A 27,757-nucleotide genomic window follows, 5' to 3' on the forward strand; every position below is an offset into this window, starting at 1 on the left:
AAACTAAACATCATCTTCTCCCCTTTTCCAGTTGCTCCTTACCCCCAACTCCCCGAACAATAAGATCTATGTCCTTGTCACAGATTGTTCTGTATCCTATTCTGAAGCTTTCTGCCCAGGAAATTACATCTGGCTTGTAAATTCTTAGCTACAAATTGGTTTCCCAATATATGCACCTACATCCTTAGTAATCCATCTTCTCTCTCAGTTCTGTGTTCAACATATATACATAATATCTTGTTTTATTAATAAAATCTCACTGGCTTCAAGCCACAGCCCACCATAGACTTTCTTTTGGCAGTGTGGTCTTCTTTAGTCCAAAAGGAGAAGATTCTGTCCTTGTTCCACTTTAATCCTGGCATAAGGTGACCACCCTCACACCACCACAACCAACCACTGAAACCTGTCCTCTAATTTCTCTGGATTAGAACTTTCCATGTCTTAATTTACAGTATGTATTTTTCTCCTGTGTGATTCTGCCTGGATCTTGCACTGGTCCCAAAGGCCAGATGGTTCATATTGTTCAGCCCATATATAAACCAAATTTGGGGAAAAGGAGGAATTTCATTGCATATTGAATTACAAGTTGGATTTCATTAGGAATCCTAATATTTCTCCTTCCTTACCTTCTTGATCTAGGAGTCTGTTCTTGTAGACTATGCTTTATGCTCTTATATATAACCTCATGGCCTCCCCACCCACTCCCAGTGCTTGGTTTATTGCAGATCCTGCTACTACGTTTATTGGCTGTCTAGGTGGAGGCTTTTTTTTATATCTGTTGTTCATACATGTTCATGCATGTTCATTTAGGCTATTAATAAACTATTACTTTATGGGAAGAAATGACACTTCTTTATCCTCTTTCAGATTGAAGACATCATTACAAAGATGCAAGATGACAAGACAGGTGGTGTGCCCATCAGAACAGTCAAGAGCTTTCTCTCCAAAATTCCCAGTGTTGTCACAGGTAAACATTCTCCTTACAAGTGTTGGTGGCAATAGGAAAGGCTGCTGAAGAGTTGTATAGTCTTGATTGTGCCCTGGGGTGTGTCTAAGAATTTGTGACTAGTAAAGATGATACATTCAATGTGCTTCTTAAACAAAGTCGAGTTCTGGTCATGGTTTCCAGAAGCTACTCTTTGCCAGTGATTCAGAAATGTCTTACCATGACCAGCCCTTCTGTGTACAGGTTGATGCTTCTGGAAAGAAACAAACTCATTAATGAATTGGATAGCCCATCAGCAATTTTGGCCTATGAGATGTACACAAGCACAGATATATTAAAGAAAGTATTTTAGTTTTAAACAAGCTTTAAGAAAGTCTTATGTTCAAATTCTACAAAATGCTTTTATTTTAAGTTTTTAACTCATGGTACTTGAACTCTTGAAAGAAGTGGTTTTAGAATATTTTTCTGCATTACTTTGAGGATTTTATGTGTTTTATATGCTCAGACATTTTAAAAAATTAATTATGAAGTGTATCAAACACATGGTTATAGTTTCAGATATAATACTAAAACAGACCACCTGTGCCCAACATCCTGCTTCCTAAATAATGTGTCATCAGTATCTTAGAGCCCCTTGTGAGCCTAATGGATGACATCTGCCTCCCTTTCCACCACAAGTATCCACTATATACTTTTATCCTTATCAGTCTGTTGCTTTTCTTCATAATTTTACCACATGGGCATGCATCCCTTATATCTAAACAGATAACCAAATAAATTAAGATAAAATTTTAGGTAGTTCTCTCATTATCAAAATATAGCTATTTACTTGCTTTTCAAATTATAGAATGATTAAAATAAAAAATACTGACAATACCAAGTGTTGGTGAGGCTATTGAGCAACTGGAACTCTCACACACTGCTGGTGGGAAGGTAAAAACGCAACTACTCTGGAAATTTCTTATAATGTTAGACAAATGCTTACCATATGACCCAGAAATCCCACTCCTTGGCATTTATCCAAGAGAAATGAAAATGTGCATTCAGATGAAAACTCGTGAGTATTTATAACAACTTTATTTTTAATCTCCAAAGCCTGGACACAACCCAAATGCCCTTTAATGTGTGAATGAATAAACAAACTGTGGTAGACCCATATTCATCAATAAAAAGGCGTGAACTATTGGTACAGGCACCAACTTAGATGAACCTCAGAGTTATTTTTCTGAGTGAAAGAAGCCAGTCTCAAAAGATTGCATGCTATATGATTCCATTTATATGATATTCTAAACAAGCCCAAAACTATAGTGATGGAGACAGATCAGTGGTTGCCAAAGATTGAGAGCTGAGGGAGCATATGACTATAAAGGGATCGCACGAAGGAATTTTTTTAAATTATTTATTGTTACGTTAATCACCATACATTACATCATTAGTTTTTGATGTCGTGTTCCATGATTCATTGTTTGTGCATAACACTCAGTGCTCCATGCAGAACGTGCCCTCTTTAATACCCATCACCAGGCTAACCCATCCTCCCACCCACTTCCCCTCTAGAACCCTGTTTGTTTTTCAGAGTCCGTCATCTCTCATGGTTTGTCTCCCCCTCCGATTTCCCCCCCTTCATTCTTCCCCTCCTGCTATCTTCTTCTTTTTTTTTTTCCTTAACATATATTGCATTATTTGTTTCAGAGGTACAGATCTGTGATTCAACAGTCTTGCACAATTCACAGCGCTCACCATAGCACATACCCTCCCCAATGTTTATCACCCAGCCACCCCATCTCTCCCACCGCCCCCAATCCAGCAACCCTCAGTTTGTTTCCTGAGATTAAGAATTCCTCATATCAGTGAGGTCATATGATACATGTCTTTCTCTGATTGACTTATTTCACACAAAGGAATTTTATAAGGTTACAGTGGAACTATTCTGTATCCTGATTGTGGTGGTGGTGGTAACATTAATTTATATGTAGGTCAAAATTCATAGAACAGCACACCAAAAAAAAAAAAGAGTCAATATTAGTATGTCACCTTAAAAAATAAATACATTCAACTGAGGTACCCATAAGTTTCCTAACTCATTATTCAGACTGTCACTGTTTGAACTCAGGTACCAAATAGATCTGGATAATGAAGGACGATTGTATTGTTAGTATGCTCTAATTTTGAAATTTATATAAATGGAATTATAATATTGGCTATGATATACTTTTCATACATTTCTGGATTTTGCTTGATAAAATGTTGTTTAGCATTTTTAAATCTATTTTCATGGCAAGATTAGTTCGTTGTTTTTCTTACTTACCCTCCTTGCTGGCTTGGGTATCAAATTTATGCTAGACTCCTAAGATGAACCATGGAATATTTCTTTTGTTGATATTGTATTGTTCTCTGAAAAATGTTTTTCTCTTTAATCTAGATTTTAGGTGTTTCATTTCAGTTATTTTATTTTTTTATTTCTAGAAGTTCCGTCTGGTTCTTTTTGCAGTATACTTGGTCATTCATTCAACACATATTTATTAGGTGCTTACTATGTTCTAAACATTGCTGGGCAGTGGGGATTCAGAAATAAATGAAACAAATCAAAATTTCTGCTCGTGGAATTTTAGATTCTAATGGAGGAAACAACAAAATAAATAAGGAAAATTTGCAGAATTTGAGGTAGTGATAAAAGCCAAAGAGACAAAGTGTGAAAGGGCGATAGTAGTGTTGCAACCTTGGAACAGGTGGCCAAAAAATTCTGAGAAGTAACATTTGAGTAAGTATGGAAGGAAGATGAAAGATTGAGTCATGTGGATATTGAGGAAAAGAGCATTCCAGAAAGCAAGCGCTAAGTCTCCAAGGCAGGCATGTTCTGGCGTACACAAGTCAGTGAAAGAAACAGAAGGAGCAGCTGGAGAGGAAGAGGAAAATCAGGAGGACGTGGTTTCTTAGAAGCCAGATTCTCTAGAAAGTGTTTCAAGGAAGAATGGAGTGATCTACTGTGTCAAAAGCTGCTGATAGTCAAGTAACATAAGCACTGAGAATCAACCTTTGAGCTTAGCAACAATTGAATTCAACTGCTGACCTTGATAAGTGCACATTCCATGAAGCATTTGGGAAAGGGGATAACAAAAAGCCTTATTGGAGGGGGTTCAAGTCAAAATGGGAGGAGAGTGATTTGAGGTAGTGAGTATAATTAATCTTTGAAGGAGTTTTCCTTAAAAGGAAGAAATGCAGTAGAATATAGAGAGGTAAATGGAGTCAGGACATGTAGGTTTTTAAGTAATAGGAAAGTGACAGTATGCTTATATGATGATGGCAATGACTCACTAGGGAGGGGAAAATGCTGCAGGAGATAGAGGAAAAATTTAAGAAGCGATATCATTGAGTAGGTAAGAGATTGAATCTAATGCACGTTAGTTGGGTTGTTCTAGCTAGAAACATGTACAACTTATTCATAGGAAGACGAGTAGAGGCACAGTAGATGGACAGAGTTGCAAATAAGCATGGTGGGGTGATGGTAGCTTGTAGGAGTCTCCTTCTAATTGTTTCTATTTTCTTAGTAATATGGAAAGGAAAGAAGGTGGAAAGGTTAGATTTGAGAAGAGATTAGAAGCTGTGAAATAGTCATCTAGGGGTGTAAAGAGGTTGTCTGGACTAAGGAAATAGAGTTTGACTGTGAGGTAGCATTAAGGACCCTCTTGAGATTATTAATATTTATGAATGTAAAAAGAGGCAATTCTTTCTCCAGCCACATTTAGCTCTCTGGATTTGGACATGTGTCAGGTAGAAAGCTGGACTTAATTAAGGCTATAGCAAGTATGAGAGTATAATAAATCAAGAGAGAGGCAAGAGAGTAACTGAAATGATTGACCATTAAATTTTAACTGAGTAAGGATGGAAGTGAAACATGAGATGTGTGAGGAATAGTGAAGAGTAGTGATGACCATAAACTTTACAGTCTGGTGGAAAAGGAGTTTTGGAGGCCAAAGTAAGAGCTAGAAATGTAGGGAGTGGTGATTGGATAGTGGAATGTTTGAAATTAGGATTTTGGAGGGATTGCAATGTATTGGTGGTCACAAGATATGAGGTATGACCATGGGAATAAATGACTGAGATAGGATGGAGGTAGAAGAGAGGAAGTCAAGGAACTAAGGGGCCATGATTTGGGAAGACTGAACTATGTGGATATTGAAATCACTACGGGGGGATAGTTAGCGTGATTGAGTCTGTGGTTAAAATCTTCATGGAATGAGAGAGAGAGCCCTAGGCATCAGTAGGTGACTTTCACAACAAGAGATATAGGTGGTTTAATCTGATGTTATGAGAGTCAAAGCTAATTGTTTTTGGTAGAAGAGGCAGGGAATGAAGACAGTCTAAAAGAAGACATGAGAAGCTAGGTGTCACTTATCTGCCTTCAAACCTATGGTGTGTAAAGCATGGGAGGGAAAATAGCCACTGCCTCAGAGAGCTGTAGGAAACCAGGGCCGTTGAGAAAGAACAAGAAGATGAAGGGAATATTAACTGAAAAGGATGAGGGTATGAACAATTTTACGTATGATTGACCATGAGTTCCAGAAGGCAAGTGAAAGCCTTTCAGGAAATAGTATATATATAACCTGGGTAATAAATGTCCACAGTTGCTAGGTACCAGGCACTAGAGTAGTCACAGGAAATGTAAAGATAAATAAAAACCTAGTCTCTGCTTTTCAAAAACTGTTAATCTAATAAGAGAAACAGACACAGGTACACCAATAATTATATGAGCTATGTGTTATGATAGAAAAAATGAACAAAGCCCAGAAGAAAGAATCATGAGTTTTTCTTGAGTAGGTCTAGAACATTTCTCTGAGGTTGTATATCAGTTTTCTATTGCTGCATAACCAGGCACCACAAATCATAATGATTTTTTATTTCTTGTGATCATGATTCCATGAATTGGTAATCCAGGTAGTTCTTCTGCTGGTCTTACCCATGAGGCCCTAGTCCTCTGATGGTTCAGTGGAGACTAGAGGTCTATGATGGCCTTACTCATTTGTTTGGCAGTGGTGCTCACTCTTAGATGGGGCTTCAGTTCTCCTCTGTGTCACCTTGTATCACCCAGCAATTTAGACTGGGACTGAGACTGATGATCTCAGAGTTCTAAGGGGGAAAGGGAGAAAACTACAAGGCTTCTTAAGGCCAAAACTCCGGAATTCATGCAATGTTAAGTACATGTAGTCTATTCTTCAAAGCAAATCACAAGACCAGCCTAGATTGAAGAGGATAGAGAAACCAATTTCTGGTGTAGGAATAGAATGTCACATTGACATAAGGAGACATGATTCTTTAGGGGCCATTATTATAATGATCTACCACATGAAATAATTTTAGAACTGGATCTTAAACATAAGTTGAAAACTGGGGAAGGTCATTCCAGGCAGAGAAAATAGAATTTTCATGGGCCGAAATGCATGAAAAGTATGACAGTTTGCAGCAGAGATGAGCTCGTTTATGTGGCTATAACTTAAAACGCATGTATGTGTGTATGTATTTGAAGAGAGGAGCACATTGGCAGAATACCCAGAGAAATTAAAAGGATATGAGACTTAACCTTAATAACAGATTATAGGGGCACGTGGGTGGCTCAGTGGGTTAAGCATCTGCCTTCAGCTCAGGTCATGATCTTAGGGTCCTGGGGTCGAGCCCCAGATCAGGCTCCCTGCTTTGTGGGGAGCCTGCTTCTCCCTCACCTTCTGCCGCTCCCTCTGCTCATGCTCTCTCCCTCGGTCTCTCTGTCAAATAAGTAAAATAAATAAAATCTTTGAAAAAAACAACAGATTATAAAGGAACTTGACTTACAGAATTTATCCCAAAGGTAATGGTTTTAAATAGGAGTGACATCACATCCATGTGTTAGAGGCACCCCAATGTTCATAGCAGCAATGTCCACAATAGCCAAACTGTGGAAGGAGCTGAGATATCCTTCAGCAGATAAATAAATAAAGAAGATGTGGTTTATATTACTCAGCCATCAGAAAGGATGAATACATACCATTTACATTGACATGGATGGAACTGTAGGGTATTATGCTAAGTGAAATAAGTCAGAGAAAGACAATTATCATATGGTTTCACTCATATGTGGAATATAAGAAACAGTGCAGAGGATCATAGGGGAAGGGAGGGAAAACTGAATGGGAAGAAATCAGAGAGGGAGACAAACCATGAGAGACTCTTAATTCTGGAAAACAAGCTGAGGGTTGTGGAAGGGGAGGTAGGTGGGCGATGGGGCCACTGGGGGATGGGCATTAAGGAGGGCACATGATGTGATGAGCACTGGGTGTTATACGCAACTGATGAATTATTGAACACTACATCTGAAACTAATGATGTACCATATGTTGGCTAATTGAATTTAAATTAAAAAAAGAAAAGAAGCAGGAAGGGACAGGGAGCATGAAAACTGGTTAGAGAATCTTTAGATGAGGGAGTCTAAGCAGGAAATAAGGAGCCACAGTATCAGCTGGAACCACAGCTTTAGAGCTGCTCCTCATTTAAGCTTCACAAAGATTCTGGAAGGTAAGAAGTGTTCTTATCTCCATTGAACAGGTGAGGAACCCACTAATTCAAGAGCATACGTTGCTTTTCTGAGGTCACCCAGCTAGTCAGTCCCAGGACCTCTGCCTCCAGTGACCCCCATGAAAGAATAGTGACTGTAAGATTCTGAGGGAAAGATAGAATAAAAGATGGATGGGACTTGGTGACTAGATGTGGGGCAAAGGGGGATTCATTCAAAATAGGATCCCAGTTAACATGGTGGATTAAATACATTCATCTTTTTCTCCTTTGAAACCCCACAAAAATGATAATAAAGGATTTTTTAAAGATGTAATCCCAAAGTTGGAGGCCATTACTATAACAATACAGTGTGAAAAGTAAATATCCTTGGATTAAATATCCTTGAAAAGATAGTCCAATACAAAAGACAATCAATGCCTCACTCTCAAGATGTGCAGGTATGTGAGATACTCGTGGAGAAATAGTTCCCAACACAGGAGACAGTAACAGCAAAATTTAGGGATCTGAAAAGCAAATGGATGCATGCTAATGGGCACAGCTCTGAGGCAACCTAACCATCACTAGTCAGTGGAGAAGGCTAAAAAACAGCTCTATTTATGTGATAGAGTCCTCAAAAGGCTCAGATACTTGTAGTTCTATCTAGTTAGAATGCATTTGTCCAACATACTCACCTTCTGCTTAACCACCACTCCATGGGCCAATCACCAACTCAGTGTCTACTGTTGAGTGCTATCAGTTCCCACGCGGCCAGCACAGCTCGGGCTGGAGTTGAGATTGCCCCTAACACCAATCCAACTCCGGGACAAAAGATAAATCTCATGCTCAACCTATTCAAGGTAGGCAGCAAACATGACATTCAGCCAGCACCTGCTGTGACCCAGGGAAGAGTTAGCAACTGGAACACAGGAACCTCATTTGGCAATGCCAACAAGCACAGAAGAACTTAAGTCTGCACCAGTGGATACTCAGCAGCCACAGACTGAAACAGAATTTAGCTGTAATGTTGTCGGATGGAGCCACGGTTGTAGCCAATCCCATGAGCATTATGTTTAAACCCATAGCCAGAGTGCGAGCACCAACACAGCGTGCGAGCACCAACACAGCAGCCCCAAGCTCTTCACCTCCACCAACCTTCTCTAGAGAAAATCTGGGATGATATTTCAGGAAAACATTATACCTCTTCAATCTCCTTAAGTTGCTGGTACTAGAGTAGAGAGCTACATCCAGAAAAAATCTAGGTCGCTGAGAACTTCTAGTACCAAACCCAAGGTGGAGATCCATGAATATGTGGCCACTCTGTTACTGTGCCAATGGAGATTGTGTGTACAGACCCGTAATCAGCCCACATTGCAGCCTTTACTCCCACTCAGCACCTGCATCCATCTTTCTAACCTTTAGTGAAATAGCCCATCACCCATCACAACCAGCAGACACCCTCTCACACGTTTTGGGAGTTTTGCTCCAACATTGGAGTTTCCCCGCCATGGGCAACAGCTAGGAGTAGCGTTCTCTCTTCTGTATCAGGACCCCATTTCCTCAGTAAAGATTAAAAGGTAAAGATTAAAAATGATGGATGAAATGAGGCTGGTGTAACCAACACAATGTTTCTATCACTTGTGTTGGTGGACAACAAATTGTCCATACCTACATGTGACCGACCACCTGAATAAAACAGAAAGTGAATTCCATGGGAGAGGGCAAGAAGATGGAGACAAATAGTGCAATGAGTGTCTTGTGGTGAAAGCTGAGAAGTATGAGATTCCTCCCAAAGATCGTATTGATGAGGGGCATGTAAGAAAAGCTCTAGAAAGCTACTGATCACCACTTTCTCAGAAGCATGGTAAAAACCAAAGATGAGAGTAACATTAATCTGAATGTATCCCTGCTGGAAGGACCATCTTTGTGCTGTCCAGCAACTACCCTGAGTTGAGAATCTTACTAAGTTATCCAAATCATCCCAAAGATAAAGAATAAACAACTGTTAGTGATCTACACCAAATAAATAAACTAATACATGTGAATATGCAGATGTATTTGTTTGTAATAGATGAAATGAATGAGTCTGAGTGAGAGACTCCAAACTGAAGTTTCTAGAGTATAAGGAAAAGTTTCCTTATACAGAATGCATTTGCAAAAAAAAAAAATCAACATTGAAATAAAGGAAAATACACAGACTTAGTAAATAGACTGGAAAATGGAATTTGTGAGGAATAAGGGTATAGGTGATGGGAAGATATAAGAGCTGAACACTGAAATAAAGAAAGCTTTCTAGAATTCACAGGTGACATTAAAAGGATCCATGACACCCAGTGACACAAAAAGATCAGAGTTGAGTGGATGTTATTTCTTTCAGATGAGTCCCTTTGAAGCAGGCTTTATGGTGCATTTGTTTACAACTTTAACTAATGTTTTGGTGCCTATCAGTTGGAATTAATGACACAAGAGGTGGTAGACATTTCTTGACCTCCCATCCTACAAATTAAATTTATTTTGTTAATTCATTCAGGATCCATAGAGAGCCTGGACAGAAAGTACCTATTTGATCATTTATGTTGAAAATAAAACCTTTCCTATCATGTTACTCTGTCCTTTTTCTTCTGGCCTTTAAGTATCTGATCTAACCTTATTGGTCAGATCTTTATTAATAATTATTATTTAATAAAAATAAATATAATAATTTTTAAATTTTAATTCCAATATAGCTAACATACAGTATTATATTAATTTCAGGTGTACAATATAGTGATTCAACAACTGTATGCATTAAGATAAGTGTACTCTTAATTCCCTTCACCTATTTCACCCATCCCTCCCCTCCTCCCCCTGGTAATCATCTGTTTGTTCTCTATAGTTAAGAGTCTATTTTGGAGTTTGTCTCTTTTTTTCTTTGTTCATTTCTTTTGTTTCTTAAGTTCCACATATGAGTGAAATCATATGGTATTTGTCTTAAACTTTGATTTATTTTGCTTAGCATTATACTCTCTAGATCTCCATCCATGTCATTGCAAATAGCAAGATATCATTTTCTTTTATGGCTGAGCAGTATTCCATTGTGTGTGTGTGTGTGTGTGTGTGTGTATCACATTTTCTTTGTCCATTTATCTATCAGTGAGTTACTTCCTTAATTTAGCTATTGTAAATAATGCTTCAATAAACATGGGAGGGCATGTGTCATTTTAAATAAGTGTTTTTGCTGTGGAAGGAACCAAAATGCCCCTCAACAGTTGTATGGATAAAGAAGATGTGGTACATATATACGATGGAATATTACTCAGCCATCAGAAAGGATGAGTACCCACCATTTGCATCGACATGGATGGAACTGGAGGGGATTATGCTAAGTGAAATAAGTCAAGCAGAGAAAGACAATTATCATATGGTTTCACTCATATGTGGAACATAAGGAATAGAGTGGAGGACCATAGGGGAAGGGAGGGAAAACTGAATGGGAAGAAATGAGAGAGGGAGACAAACCATGAGAGACTCTGGACTCTGGGAAAAAAACTGAGGGTTACAGAAGGGAGAGGGTTGGGGGGATCGGGTGACCAGGTGATAGGTATTAAGGAGGGCCCGTGTCAGGATGAGCATTTGGTGTTATACACAACTAATGAATCATTGAACACTACAACAAAAACTATGATGTACTATATGCTGGTTAACTGGACATAATTAAAAAAAATTAGTGTTTTTGTACTCTTGGGGTAAATACCCAATAGTGTGATTATTGGATCATATTTTAATTCTATTTTTAATTTTTGAGGAACCTCCAGGCTGTTTTCCACAGTGGCTGCACTAGTTTTCCTTCCCAACAAGAGTGCAAGAGGGTTCTTTTTTCTCCACATCCTTGCCAACACTTATTTCTTGTGTTTTTTATTTTAACCATTCTGACAAGAGTGAGGTGTTCTCTCATTGTGGTTTTAATTTGCATCTCCCTGATGATTAGTGATGTTGAGCATCTTTTCATGTGTCATGTCTTCTTTGGAGAAATGGCTGTTCATGTCTTCTGCCTACTTTTAATTGGATTATTTGTTGTTTTGGTGTTGAGTTGTATCAGTTCTTTATATATTTTGGATACTAACCCTTTATTGGATATGTCATTTGCAAATATCTTCTCCCATTCAGTAGGTTGTCTTTTAGTTTTGTTGATTTTTTTCTGTGAAGAAGCTTTTTATTTTGATGTAGTCCCAATAGTTTATTTTTGCTTTTGTTTCCCTCACCTCAGGAGACCTACCTAGAAAAATGTTGCTATGGCTGATGTCAGAGACATTACTGCCTGTGCTCTCTTCTAGGATTCTTGTGGTTTCGGGTTCACATTTAGGTCCTTAATCCATTTTGAGTTTATTTTTATGTATGGTGTAAGAAAGTGGTCCAGTTTCATTCTTTTGCATGTAGCTCTCCACAGTTTTTCCAACACCATTTGTTGAAGGGACTGTCTTTTTCCCATTGCATATTCTTGCCTCTTTTGTTGAAGATTAATTGACCATATATAATTGTGGGTTTATTTCTGGGCTCTCTATTCTGTTCTATTTATCTATGTGTCTGTTGTTGTGCCAATACCATACTGTTTTGATACTACAGCTTTGTAGTATAACTTGAAATCTGGAATTGTTCTACCTCCAGCTTTTTCTTCAAGATTGCTTTGACTATTCAGGGTCTCTTATGCTTCCATACCCATTTTAGGATTGTTTGTCCTAGCTCTGTGAAAAATGCTATTGGTATTTTGATAGGGATTGCATTAAATCTGAAGATTGCTTTGAGTAGTATGGACATTTTAACAGTATTTGTTCTTCCAATCCATGAGCATGGAATACCTTTCCATTTGTGTCATCTTCACTTCTTTCATCAATGTTTTATAGTTTTCAGAGTAAAGGTCTTTCACCTCCTTGATTAACTTTATTCCTAGGTATTTTATTATGTTTGGTGCAATTGTAAGTGGGATTGTTTTCTTAATTTCTCTTTCTGCTGCTTCATTATTAGTGTATAGAAATGCAAAGGATTTCTGTATATTGATTTTGTATCCTGAGCACTGACGGAATGCATTTATCAGTTCTAATAGTTTTTCAGTAGAGTCTTTAAAGTTCTCTATATGTAGTATCATGTCATCTGCAAATAGTGAAAGTTTTACTTCTTCCTTATCAATTTGGATGCCTTTTATTCCTTTTTTTTTTTTTTTTTTGTCCAATTGCTATAGCTAGGACTTCCAGTACTATGTTGAATAAAAATGTTGAGAGTAGACATTCTTGTTTTATTCCTGTTCTTAGGGGAAAAGCTCTGTTTTTCACCATTGAGTATGATGTTAGCTGTGAGTTTTCCATTTATGGCCTTTATTATGTTGAGATGTACTCCCTCTAAAATAAATGAATTTAATAAAAATAAAAGACTTTTATTGCTCTAACCCTATTAGACTTTACCCAGTATAAAGACTTGAGGAAGTTTCAGGTTTGGAAGAGAAGACACAGGATCAGTCTTAGTCATGTTGAGTTAGAAGTTTTGAAGGGATATTTAGGTGGTGTTTTCCAGGAGACAGTTGGAAATGAGGAAATGAAGTTCTGGGAAACATTTTCTATAAGAGATATGGGTTTAGGAATCATCAGATCCTAAGTGGCAGGGAATTTCAGGGAAATGATGGGGCCTAAAATTTGTATATCTTCATGTATAAGCTATATACCAGTCTATCCCCTATCTAGCCTGAGATAACGCACCATCATATTCTATGATTTTGAGTTTGAAATTTTCCTGCTGATGTGAGAAAATTATCTTCACCTCTCAGATAAAAACTCATGGGCAAATTCATAGATGTTGCTAGGATGAAGAGATGAAGGGATGACCATTGGTTCACCTATGGGTTAGACATCTTTTTTTTTTTTTTTTTTAAGAGAAAGAGAGCATGAGCAGGAAAGGACAGAGGAAGAGAGAGAATCTTAAGCAGGCTCCATGTCCAGTGCACAGAGTCCAATGTGGGGCTTGATCTCATGACCCCAAGATCATGACCTGAGCTGAAATCAAGAGTCAGACGCTTAACCAGCTGAGTCACCCAGGCACCTCTGTGGGTTAGACATCTTGAGTTTGGGAAGGTCAGCCCAGAGAGTAAATGTCCTGAGAAAGGGAATGAATATGTTTAGGAGAAAAAGAGTAAACGTAAGATATAGCCATTAGAATACAACCCCCCTCCCAGAACTGAAAAATTAAGAGCTATAAGAGATGAGGCTTAGAAATAAATGACTCTCAGGGAACACAGATAGAGAATAGGAGAGAGAAGTAGTGAAGAAAGGAGAAAAGAGAATCCAAAATCAAAAGCCAAGACTCATTGGCTTTTGGGGGCTAAGTTCATTCATAAGAAATGAAAATCAATGCCAACCTATCTCACCTTCCAGAGGCTTGGTATTTCTAAGCAAGATGCACACAGAAGGGGCACCTCATGGGCAGCTTAACCACTCCCTCTTCAGGACAACAGATCAGCCTCCTTGGGTCCTCCTTTTTGAATAATAAGTGGGCAATAAAGATGGTTGGAGCTAGCATGGTGAGGTTTCTGAGTTTCCAACTTCCAGCCTGCCAGTCCTATCTACTTACCCTGCATGTGACAGACACATCCTGGGCCGGATGCCTGCCAACTCCAGGAAACCAGCCAGATTGCACGGCCTTGCCCAGCTGTCATGACAGTCATTCCAGGATAATTCTCTGTCACCTAAATGTCATGAGGAATTTTCCAGGGACTTTGAAGATTAGTTTCTCCTAGTCCACCCTCAGAAACACAATTTCCTAGCATGTAAGAGCCATAAGATTCATCTAGTCTCACTTATTCTTGCAGACAGGAAAATTGAGTCCCAGAGACATGATGTAATGTACCCAGAAATCACACAGCTTGTTAGGGACTGAATCAAGATAGGACCTGGATTTCATGCTACTTTTGCAATGCTGTTTCCATTACTTCCTGCAAAAAATTGAAAACTCTTGGGGCGCCTGGGTGGCTCAGTCGTTAAGCATCTGCCTTCAGCTCAGGTCATGATCTCAGGGTCCTGGGATCAAGCCCCGCATCGGGCTCCCTGCTCCGCGGGAACCCTGCTTCTCCCTCTCCCACTCCCCCGGCTTGTGTTCCCTCTCTCGCTGTCTCTCTCTGTCAAATAAATAAATAAATAAATAAATCTTTAAAAAAAAATTGCAAACTCTTGAATTGGAATAGTTTAGATGACTGATACATTCCCCCTGAATATGAGAATCACTTGGGTTACTTATTAAAAATGCAGATCCCAGGGCTCCCCAGAGGCCTGAGGTCTATTTTTACCATCTGCCCAGATTATCTAATACAACCTGTCTGAATTTGGGAATCAGTACAACCACCACATTCCTGCCAAGTGCTCTCCAGCCTCTGCTTTAATAACTGCCAATGATGAATGTCATCATCTCTCATTCCATCTTTGGACAACTTTGACCTTTAGAAACTTCTTCCTTATAATGGATGGAAACTTGCCCACCTCCCTATAGCTTTAATTCATTAGTACCAATTTTTACCTCTTTATCACAATCAAAGAATAGAGGGATGAATTTGATTAAAAGTACATCCACCTAGCTCTTCCTTATGAATTTTTGTTATACAAATAATTTTCAGATTATATGCTAGGTATATCCATGTAGTTTTATTTTGCTTATCTCAACACATTTCTTCATGTGTACATTTCTGTCTCTTTTTGTAGTCCATGAATTTATTGTTAGTGGTTTTATGTTGACATAAACATTTTAAAGTGTTTTCCTTATGGCTTCTTGGCAGTACAGTTTGCGTGAAAGATGAAAGAGTCTGGGGCTGTAAACTGCTTCAGTGACTTGAGCTGGTAAATGTGCGACCTTTGACCCTCTTTGGGCCTCAGTTTCCTCATCTGTTAATTGATAAGTTTGGATTAAACAACAGCTGTGGTCCATGTTGGCTCTATCCTTCTGTGATTCTTCACTGGATCTGTATGAAGGCCTGTCTGAAGTTACCACTTTCCACTTAGTGCTTTTGATGTTCTGACTGAATCTACCCCTGGGTTAATCTAGGCCATCAGTTTTCTCTTAAACTGTGATACTTCCAAAGTAAGAGAATCTGGTTAGGAAAACTGAGAGTTACCCCCAAATTAATAAACATTCTTGATTTTTGTTACTCTCCTCTGCTCCTATATCATTGAGAGGAAGAGGAACTAAAAAAAAAAAAACTCAAAATAGAGATAATTTGTTGGGTACTGTAGCAGGCTGAATAGTAGCTTCCAAAGATATCAGACACTAATTTTTGAAACCTGTAAATGTTATCTTATGATGATAAAGGGTCTTTACATTTGTGATTAAGTTAAGGATCTTGAGATAGGGAGATTGTCTCAGATGATGTGGGTAAGCCCTGAATGCATTCACAGGTATCCTTGTAGAAGAGAATCAGAGAAAGATTTGACACAGACAAAAGAGGAGGTCACATGGCCACAGAGTCAGAGGTTGGAGTGATGTGACTGCAAGTCAAGGAATGGGCCAGCCACCAGAAGCTCCCCTAGAGCCACCAGAGGTGGTGTGACTCTACCAACCCCTTGGTTTTGGCCCAGTAAAACTGGTTTCGCACTTTTGACCTCCAGATGTGATACAAAAAAAAAATCTCTGTTGTTTTAAGCTGCAAAGTTTGTGGTGGTTTGTTATAGCAGCCCTAAAGAACTAACACAGTGCCAAAATTGCACTAAACACATTGTAGCATGAAGAAAATGACAGAGTAAGTGATGTCTTCGAAGGCTGAGATGTTATTAATTGGAAAAAAGTCACAAGTTTATAAATAATTTTCTTTCAAAGTGTAGTGGAAAATATAAATTATAATATTAATCCTGAAAGCAAATTGCACGGACATGTACCTATATTATATAATAACTCAATGAGTAGTTAGCTTAAATTACTTCATAATGCTAAAATACAAATTTTGTTTGTCCAAGTCTCAATGTAGATACCTTTTATATATCCTAAGTATTCCTATTATTCCTGCACTTGTGATTAATTATATTAAATCAATTAGTAGTATATACATATAATTTATTTTTAATTAGCATGCCAGAATTTATACATATGCATGTATTATTCCCTTCAAATAGTCACCTTGAGAAGTGACGTATTTATTTTAAGAATGCTGCCCTTGCTTTATTTCCAGAATTTCTTTCTGATAAGAGATTTTAAAGCTTCTAGAATTTGTTGAAATATCCTCAACAGAAGCAAAGTCATAAATCCATATCCATATACATATGCACACATGTACATATATATTTTCAAAATAGTTTTTCAGTTTTCTGCTTTGGGGAATAGGGAACTAGTCTACTCAGACCAACTGGCTGAGAGCAACTCTAAAATCTGAGGGAAAAAAATAAACTTCATGTTATTGGAGAGTTAATGAGAGAATGAAGAATTACTGGGCCAAGATTCATGATAATATGAAAATCCATAGATGTAATCCTGGCTTGGGAGACTATTTTTGTCATGGGGAAATTTGACAATCCAAAAAGGCAATGGCAAAGCTGAGCAGTGCTTTTAAGAATGTAATGGGATGAAGATAACTAAAATTGGAGCCGAAAGAACACTGAAGATGGGCATCCTGGTAAATTCACCGCTCTTTGGATCGAGATTCTGAAAGGCTAAAAGTGAAGTGAAAATATTCAATCTCTGCACAGACCAAAGGCCAGCTCCCCTAGTAACTGACACAGACCACAAAAATCTAACTTCTTGATGAAAAGTGGTTCCAGGTTATTTGTGCCCCTTGGCACTTGGAAAAAGCAGATAACTTTATTCTAGTCCTCCAATTATTTCTACCAGTGCCTTTCCAAATATAAAGTTCGTATGCAATCAAAGATAACCAGGCACATAAGGAGACAAGTTAACATGAATGAGAGCTAGTAGAAACAACAGATGATGGAAACAAACTCGAAGGAGCTCCAGACTGAAATTATCAGACACTAACTTTAAAATAATTGTCATGACTGTGTTCAAGGAGATGGAGAGCAAAAAGGAAAATTTCAGCAAAGAACTGTAAACCATGAAAAACAAACAAAAAAATTCATAGAACATTTTTAGTGGAAATTCTGGAACTAGATAAACTTCATAACCAGGATTAAGAATGGAGTGTGTGGGTTTAATAGCCTATTAAATGTGGGTGAAAAGAGAACCACTGGACTAGAAAGTCATTCAGAAAGAAAAAGAAGATGACAACAGAAAGTGAACAGGATTAAAAATTGAGAAGAGGGGTGCCTGAGTGGCTCAGTCATTAAACATCTGCCTTCAGTTCAGGTCATGATCCCAGGGTTCTGGGATCGAGCCCCGCAACAGGCTCTCTGCTCAGCGGGAAGCCTGCTTCTCCCTCTACCACTCCCCCTGCTTGTGTTCCTTCTCTCACTGTCTCTCTCCCTGTCAAATAAATAAATAATCTTTAAAAAAAATGAAAAGAAAAGGTAAAAGGTATAGAATATGTGAGAAAGTGAAACAAATGTTTAATGGAGTCTTATATATAGAAGAGAAAATGAGGCAAAAGCAATATTTGAAGAGAAATTAGCTGAGAATCTTTCCAAAACTAAAAAAATAAAATAAAATAAAAATTCAGCCTACAAATTCAGAAAGCCAAATAATCCTCAAAAAAAATTAAAATCTACACCTAGATAAATTATAGGAAAATTACAGAAAACCAAAAACAAAGATACAAAGTTTAAAGACAGCAAGAGAAAAAAAAGACATATCTAACTTCAAAAAAACAATTAGAACCACAGCTAGTTTTTCTTGAGAAACAGTAGATGCTGAAAGACAATAAACTGAAAGCAAATAATTGTCAATCTAAAATGCTGTATATAGCAAAATTACCCTTATGCCAACAAATCTAACAGCTTAAATAAAAGGTAAAAATTCCTTGACACACAAATTACCAAAACTAACAAATGGAAAATCTTAAAATTGTATAGAACATTAACTGTTTAAAGGAATTGAATTCATCGTTGAAAATGTCCCCACAAACAAAACTATTGGGCCAATTGACTTCCTAGGGAAATCGAATTAAAGATTTAAAGGAAAAAATGCAAGTTCTACATTGAGAAGGTAAGAACACTTCCCAGCTCATTTTCTGAAGCCAAGATTATCCTGGTACCAAAAATAGACCAAGACATTGCAAGAAAACTACAGTCCAATGTCTCTCATGAAAATAAATGCAAGATCTTAAAATAAAATATTAGCAAATTTGAATCAAGCGAAATATCTAAGTCAGGGGTTGGCAAACTTTTCCTGTAAACACCAGGTGGCAAATACTTTAGGCTTTGTGAGCCATACAGTCTTTGTTGAAATTATTCCATTCTGCCATTGTAATGCAAAAGCAGCCATAGATAATATGCAAATGAGTAGGCATGGCTGTATTCCTATGGAACTGTATTTACAAAAATAGATGGCAGGCTATAGTTTGCCTATGCTTGCCTTAGGTATATCTCATAAACAAGATATTGAGCAAAAGAAGTCAGATGCAAAAGGATATATGCTGTACAATTTCACTTACATAAAATTTAAGAAACAAGCTATGGAATGATAACATTGAGGGATATAGAATAGGTAGTAAAAGTGACAAGAAAAGTATGGAAGTGACCACCATTTACCTCGAAGGGGCAGGGAATGTATTGTGATTGAGACAATACATCTGGAATGTTAGAAAAATGTTTTAAACCTCAGTTATGGTAACATGAATGTTTTCTTTAAATGTAAACTGTTTTGTGCATGTAGTGCTTCACAAAAAAAATAGTTTCTTTTTTCATTATAAAAAGTAATTTGAAGTCAGTTTAGTGAGGAAGGTCTGGGAAATGCTAATTGCCAATGCAATTTTGGTTTAAATAAGGTATGACTCTGAATAAATGAAGCTGGTTTTCTTGCTGTCCTTAAAAACTTGTTTATGAGTTTATTTCCAAAGAGGATTTCAAAAAACATGTGTAGCATAACCAATACTAATTGAAATAAGGGTGTAGCCTCTGAGGGGCCAACTCTGAAAAGGACAATGCTTAATTAAATATTGACTCTGCTGTGTTTGCCTTAACAAATATAACTCTACCAACACATTTTCTTTAAATGTATGCATTTTAACTTTCTTCTGATGAAGTTCATTTTAGTAACAACATCCTGAAATCCTGTCAAGTTATAATTGTGAAAGCAAAAGGCATAACTCTGGTATTCTTGGCTTTTGTGCCATTAAAATCTTACTCTAAATGTCACATTAATTCATCTTTTTCACATTTTTCCTTGTTTGATTTTTTTTCCTTTGAGAAGAAATGCTAAGTGGCATGAAAGCAGAAAAAGACAGCTCATTTATTAAAAGTGAAACTATACCACACAACCCTCTAATTTGTTCACTAAAAAATTTTTTTAAACACTTCTATTAAGAAGTCTATATCAGAGTAAGATAAAACTTAAGAAGAGAATAGGTTCAGATTTATTGTAACTGATCCAGGGTCACTGGTTTCTTTTTTAAAGAAGGAATCGTGGAGCCTGTGCCCTGTAACAAAGGGTGTTGGGTTAGCAACAATGATGACTATTGATTTCATTGAATCAACTATCGTAGCACAGAATTCTAGATATTTAGATGGCTAGATGTGTTGCTGGTAGGAAGAGTAGCAAAATCACGTTACTGGTAAGAAGTCTATGCAAAGATGGTGAATATGGAGACTTAGTTTTCAGCTTAGCCAACTTAGGTCGTTGATCTTGTCATTCTGTTCTATGGAGGACAATGGTCCCAGATAAAGCTTTAATTTATGGAAACACAAAACATTTTTAAAGGCATATTAAAATAATTATGGCATGTGTTATATATAAAAAATTTTAAAGCCAAAGTTAGAAGTTGTCATGTGTCATCTATGAAGGCTATTTTTCCCCATAAACATATTGACTTTAATATGTTCTGCACAAATAAAGCCTAATTCTTCCCCCAGATGCAGCCAAAGGAAATGTGAAGTTATTTTTATATAAAATTGGATTATAATACTTTACCTAGTTTATGGTTCAAAGGCATCATTTTCTTTTTAAAAATTTTATTTATTTATTTATTTGAGAGAGAGACAATGAGAGAGAGAGAGAGCATAAGAGGGTGAGGATCAGAGGGAGAAGCAGACTCCCCTCTGAGCAGGGAGCCCAAAGCAGGACTCGATCCTGGGATTCCAGGATCGTGACCTGAGCCAAAGGCAGTCACCCAACCAACTGAGCCACCCAGGCACCCGACATCATTTTATAGATCTAAGAACAATATCATTGGCTCAGGATCTCCTACAGAGTTCTACCTTATATATTCTTCAGGTAATATGCCACTAGAGCATTATTTTCCTGAGCACTAATCATGACAGCAACATTTATAGAGCTCACCATAGCTAACTAACATTGTTGACTATCAGTATTGTCTAAAACACTCCCATCTTTATCCTGATGATATGAGCAAACTGCTGGGGTGGAGGGTGAGCTGGGAAGTCCCAAGAGGGGATCTCCAGAGTCACTGTTTATAGATTTTCCTAAACAACACTTCCTAAATCCAAGTATTTCCTTTCTCTAAACCAAGGGATGAGGGCTCCAAAAAAATCACTGGTGATGATAAAGGGTGCCACAAGAAGGGACACATTGAATTCTCTCCCTAAGTAGATTCTTACTGAGCTGTTGAACCCCTAGTTCTTTCCTGCTTCTGCCACCAGGAAGAAAAATATGGAAAAGTTCATGGGAAGCTTGGCTGTTAACCTCATTGAGTTTGTGGCTGTATGTGAACCAAGAATGTCTGCATCTTCAAGTTAAGAGGCTGGATGGGGCAGCCCATCACACCAATAGGCAAACAGGGACTATAGTGTGGCATGATTCCCAAGGAGAAAACTATGGAACTCTGACCCCCAGGATCCCTGTGACCCTTAGAGGCTCAAGGAAGGATCTCTATGGAGACTGAAGAAGAGATAAAGAGAGGAGAAAGAGAGAAGCAGAATTTACCCTGTTCCACTACAAGACCCTCTGGATGGGGCTCGTAGAAAAGAAAGAAGTGAGAGTCAATTGGGATTTAAATTTTAAATAGAACTGACTGCAAGTAGCCAGAAAGCTAAAGACTCTGACCAAGAAGTTATTAAACAAGAGCAGTGGAGATTTGACTTTTCATGTTTCAGGGCAGTGATCAGGGAAAAGCAAAATCATTTCATGTTTGTATGTCATTTAGTTCATAGTGTTCAGTAAACTGTATATAATACTGAGTGACAAAAGGAATCTAGGACTTCTATCTCTGGTCATACAGCCAACCTGATGTCAGAAGAATATTCTTTGGTGCAGAACACAGAACTGGTAAGAACATAAAGGAAATCTTTAGAGACCATAAACTGGAAAGTGGGAATCCAGACAAGTTAATGAGTATTAGATTAGCCCTTTTTTTTAGAAGACATCTGTTAATACTAGGTAGTCCAGAGCCTGGATTTTAAGAGCCATGCATGTGGGTGTCAAGTGGCAAAATTGACTAGGGAGACAGGCTCTTTATAGATTCCTGAGGGGCAATGCCATCATTAGGTGAACCAGGAGGAAAAGAGCCTCAGAAAGGGAAATGATAAGAATAATCATTTTAGCCTGGGTTATTATTAGAGTGAAAGAAAGGGGGAAAAAAATATCTTCCTAGATAATTCCTAATTCCAGATTCTAAGTCTCCTCTTGCTGGTGTGTTTCACCAAACTCCATGTGACCAACAAGAGCCAAGCAAAAAATATAAAGTTTCTCCATTTCAGTACTTCCTCCAGTCACCAGGCAAACAAATCTCCTCTCTGGAGGAACACACTTAAAATATGGACCTCAAAAATTCCCAGGGTGGGGGTAACCCACAAAAATCGCTAGAAATATAAGAAAACAAACCATCGTGAGTGAAGGTCGGCAGAAAGCACAAACAGCAGAATAAATACCATGGTTGCTGGAATTATCATATACAAATATAGAATAATTATTAGGTCAGACCATATGAAATTGCCATTTTTGTAGCTCAAAACTGGTCAATATCTGCAATCTCATATGTTTAACCTAATATTTTTAAAGAAATGAGATGGTATTGGAAGTATTTTGAAGGACCAAGGATCATGTACTCTCAAAAAACACTAGAAGCTTTGATAAAGAGCCAAATAGAATCTCTAGAAGCAAAAAATTTAATAGTTGAAATTAGAAACTTAATAGAAATGTTAAACAGCAGATTTCACATGGCTAAAAAGAAAAATGGCAAGCTAGAAGGTAGAGCGGATGTAGGTGTTCAGAATGCAGTATAGGAAGGCAAAAACATAAATACAAAAGAGAAGTTTAAAGACTTATTGAAAAGTGAGAAATTCTAACATATTATCAAATTTTGAGAAGGAAATAATAGAGCAACTGGGAAGAGTAATTCATCCCCATTTTCTTTATTATTTCCTTTTTGATTTAAAGGTATAATAGTTGACAGTTTTCCAGAGTTAATTAAAAACATCAGCCCTCAGATTCCAAAAGTCAAATTCCAAGTAAGATAAACAAAACAAATCTGTATCTAGCTACATTGACATCAAGTTGCAGAAACACCAAAAAAAAGATCTTCAAAACAACTAGAGAGAAAGGACAGATTGTTTATCTAAAAGATGACTTCTCATGCAGTGACTTCTCATATGTCAAAATAGAAACTTCAGGGCAGTGAAAGAAAATCTTCAAAATACTTAGGGAAAGTAATAGTCAACTTAAAGTTCTGCATGCAGTGAAACTATTTTTCAATAAGAGCAGAACTAACATATAAAACTAAAGGGAATGTATTATTAACATACATTTACCAAAGGAATTTCTATAGAACATATTCCAGGAAGAAGGAAAATTATCCCAGGGAAAGTCTGAGAATGGTAAGAAACATGATAAGTAGGGATTGATCTAAGCAAACATGGACTACATAAAGCAAAACCAATAATCTCTAGTGTGAAGAGTGAATAAAAAAATACTTCTAAATACTGGAAAATAAAGGCATGCAAATTGGGAGGGAGTTGATCAGTTAACATGTATAAAGGTCCTGTATTACTTGGAAACAGGATAAAGATACTTAGCATAGACTGGCACTGTCCTATGTGGTAGCCACTAGCCAAATAGGGCTTTTGAAATCAAATTTAAAGTTAAACAAAATATAAAAATTCAGTTCCTTAGTTGTACTAGTTTCATTCTAAGTACTCAGTAGCCACCTGTGCCTAGTGGCTAACATATTGGTCAGGACAGAAATAGAACATTCGCATAATTGCAGAAATGTCTATTGGATAGCCCTACTCTAGACTTTAAGATTTATATATGTGTGTATTAGTTTCCCATTGCTGCTATAACAGATTACCTACCACAAAGAGTGGCTAATCAATACAAATTTATTACCTTGCAGTTCCAAGTGTCAGAAGTATGAAATGGGTCTTATGGGCTAAAAGTAAAGTGTTGGCAGGACTGTGTTCCTTCTAGAGGCTCTAGGGGAGAATGTGTTTCTTGTCTTTTCCAGCTTCTAGAGGCTGCCCACATTCTTTGCCTCATGACAAACAACACCTAGCTGAGCCTTTTTAGGCTGCATGGCTCTAGCATTGAGTCTTCTGCCTCTCTCCTCTATACATTAAAGAACCCTTGTAACGATGCTGGGGCCACCCAGATAATCCAAGATAATCTCACCCTTCTCAAGCTCCTTAATTACATCTGCCAAGTCACTTTTGTCATGTAAGGTAATATAGTCAGTTTCCAGAAGAAGTATGTGGATATCTTTGGGGGCCATTATTCTACCTAGCACAATGTGTACTAAAATTTCTAGGGACCATAAAACAAGTCTCAACAAATTTTAAAGATTTGGTATCATATAGACCATATTCTCTTACAGCAATGCAATTAACCTGGTAATAATAATAGTAGTAGTAGTAGTAGTAGTAGTAATAATATAGGTAACAACTAAGATTAGAAATTTAGAGCATACTTCTCGATGCCTCAGATCAAAGAAAAATTATGATAGAAATTAATAAAGACTTAAAACTGAACAAAATGAAACACTTCATTTGAAAACTTGTAGAATCTGGATAAAGTGGTACTTAGAGGGAAATTAATAGCTGAAAACAAAGGAACTATGATTCTAATTTGAGAAGTATAAAAACAAGAGAATAAACCATAGAAAATAGACACAGAAATTAAAGACGATAAATTGGTAGAACAGAAAAATCTATCTAAAAGGCCCAAATCATCTTTGAAAAGATTGACCAAGTTGACAAACCTTAGGCAAGATCAAATTGAGAAAGACAGAAAGATGAATATCAGAACAAATAAATATCAAATGAAAAGAACATATAACCACAGATGTAGGAGAGATCAAAAGATGTTCAGAGTATATATTAAACAACTTTATGCCCCCACCTGAGAATTTATGTGAAATAGGCAAATTTTTAGAAAAATATAAATTACCAAAAATGACTCAAAATTTTTTATGATTATTCCTATAATTTTTAATGAATGTTTTAAAATATCCCTACAGATATAATACTAGTTCCAGGTTCTTACATATAGGTTCTGCAGACATTCAAGAATCAAATAAGTTTAATCTTACACAACTCATAGAAACACTAGAAAAAAGATCATTCCTCACCTCATTATATAACATTATTCAACCTTGATATCCAAACTAGACAGGGCCAGTACGGCAAAGGTAAATTACTGTCCAATTTCTTTTGTGAACATAGAGGGGAAAAAATCATAAATAAAATAATAGAAACTAAATCTAGAAAACTGAAAAAGGAAAAAGTGATCTTAGCTTTCATGGGATAAAGAAAATAGAACTCAAAGAAAGGGAGTAGCTCTTATAGAAAGCATGAAATACTGGAGATGGAGGCACATGGGATCACAAAGGGACTAGTATTACTTGCTTGCTTTTACTGGGTTGTGGGTACCTAAGTGGTTGTTTGATTATCATTATGTATTTAACACCAGCATTGTTCAGAATAGAATGGTAAAATCTACAAATCTATTTTATCTATGCTTTATACCTTTTATGTGTGTGTGTGTATATATATATTTTTTGAGATGTAATTGACACATAACATTAGATTAGTTTCATGTGGACAACATAATGATTCGATTTTTGCACATATTGTGAAATCATGATCACCACAATAAGTCTAGTTAATGTCTATCGCCACACATAATTACACTTTTTTTCTTGTGATGAGACATTTTAAGATCTACTTTCTGAACAACTTTTCAAATATATAATACAGTATTATTAACTATAGTCACCATGCTGTACATGACATCCCATGACTTACTTATTTATAACTGGAAGTTTGTACCTTTTGACCCCCTTCATCCATTTTGCCAAGCCCCTACCCACCACCTCTGGCAACTACCAATCTGTTGTCTGTATCTATGAGTTCAGTTTTGTTTGTTTGCTTTCTTGCTTTTCAGAATCCACCTGTAAGAGAGATCATATGGTATTTGTCATTCTCTGTTTTACTTATTTGACTTAATATAATGCCCTCTAGGTCCACCCATGTAGTTGCAAATGACAAGATTTCCTTCTTTTTTATGGCCAAATAATATTCTGTTGTGTATATCTACCATATCTTTATCCATTTATCCATCAATTGATATCCCTTTTATGTATATATTGGTGATGTATTTTTCAGGAGTTTACAACTGTATATATGTATACACTACAATTACAACCATGCAAAAATCATGTAGACATATGCACCGGTGTGTGTGGATGGGTGAGAAGGAGAGATTGAGATTAAGATTTTAAAGAAACATAAAATAAAAGCATATCATAAGATGGAAATAAACAAACACGTTTACTTTTAGAAGATGAACTTGACCCTGCTGTGCTTTTGGATTATACCCAGCCTCATAATCTAACTTCAGGCTTTTAGCAGACAGGAAACCATTGAAAACCATTCAAGCTTGCGTATTTTCAAACAGGCTGTTTTACTTTGGGTGTTGTGTGTTTAACCCACACTGTCAAGTTTCTGTAAACAGATCTGCAACATGATCCATCTGACTGCTTACTGGTTATTATCCAATTATCATCTATTCTGCTTATTAACAGCCCTAAGCAGGCGATATTCCTACATGGAGCTGACACCCTCCCTTGATGGGTCATATGCTCAGCTCTATTCAAAATTGTGAAGGGAAAAAGCAGAGAATTTCATCTTCCATACAGAGTTCTCGCTCCTAATTCCTTCTGGTTTACTCTTTCCTGAGGATGGTCACCTGTCCTCCAGGGGAGAACCCAGAGCAGGGCTGTGGGAGCCTCCACTCCAAATGCAAACATTAAGGACTAGGAGTAGGGGAGACATTATCTGTAGAGAATTTTAAAATAATAATAAAAGGGAATGAAAATCATTCTTTATGTTATCACCATACAAGTCTAAATAATGTTGGTATTAAATTATTCCTCTCCCTGGAGCACCTGGGTGGCTCAGTTGGTTGAGCATCTAACTCTTGGTTTCAGCTCAGGTGGTGATCTCAGGGTTGTGAGATCGAGCCTCATGTTGGGCTCCCCACTGAGTGTAGAGTCTGCTTCAGATTCTCTCTCCCTCTCCCTCTGCTTCTCCCCCGACTTGCATTCTCTCTCTAAAATGAATGAATGAATGAATGAATGAATGAAATCTTTTTAAAAAATACTCCTCCCCCTAAAATTATTTTGTTGGTCTAAGAGTTCTTAACTGCTACAGTTCCTATTGAGATATAATGTTATATATGTATGCTTCAAATTAGCACATTGTAATTACCTATCCTTAATAACCTCCTATTCTACATGGAAGCTAACTCAGAGAACCAATAGTTATAGGGGACTCCCAACACAATTAGCAGGGCATGCACTCATTTTGAGACCAAGTGCATAACAGTTTGGAATTAGGCACAGTTCATGTCTCAAACCTCTATGGCACTATTTAAATAGTCTTAATAGATTAAAATAAACCCTGATAGCACAATGAAACAGACATAGGCTATTTCAATTCTGTCATTCTGTGTGACCACTTCGAGTTTATACCTGCATCTAAATTTTGTATTTGAAAGTGAAAACAGTGAAAAACGCAAAGGGTAATATTTTTGTGTGGTAAGCATAAGTTTCAGTCTGTGCACGAAATATTTACTGAATTTTAGAAATAGCTTTAAAAGTGAAATTTATTCTTTTTGGTCATTTTGGGGAATTAAAAGTAAGAAAAAAATCAAGAAAGTGATATATTCTGAGTGGTATGATTTAGTAGCTATCTAAATTGTGCTTTTTGTAGATATTTCTGTTTTATTAAA

General features: G+C 37.1%; 1 protein-coding gene across 11 annotated transcripts in view; it reads left to right on the forward strand.

Moving 5' to 3' along the window:
* RGS6 (regulator of G protein signaling 6) overlaps nt 1-27,757 on the forward strand; it is a 542,298-nt gene that overhangs the window by 370,552 nt on the left and 143,989 nt on the right. For all 11 annotated transcript variants that reach the window (XM_036098106.2, XM_036098455.2, XM_036098029.2 and 8 more), the window contains exon 3: nt 868-967. In XM_036098106.2, the coding sequence (XP_035953999.1) occupies nt 868-967 (100 nt within the window). The remainder of the gene's footprint in view (nt 1-867; nt 968-27,757) is intronic.

The sequence above is a fragment of the Halichoerus grypus genome, chromosome 8, assembly GCF_964656455.1.
Source record: "Halichoerus grypus chromosome 8, mHalGry1.hap1.1, whole genome shotgun sequence".
Lineage (NCBI taxonomy): Eukaryota > Metazoa > Chordata > Mammalia > Carnivora > Phocidae > Halichoerus > Halichoerus grypus.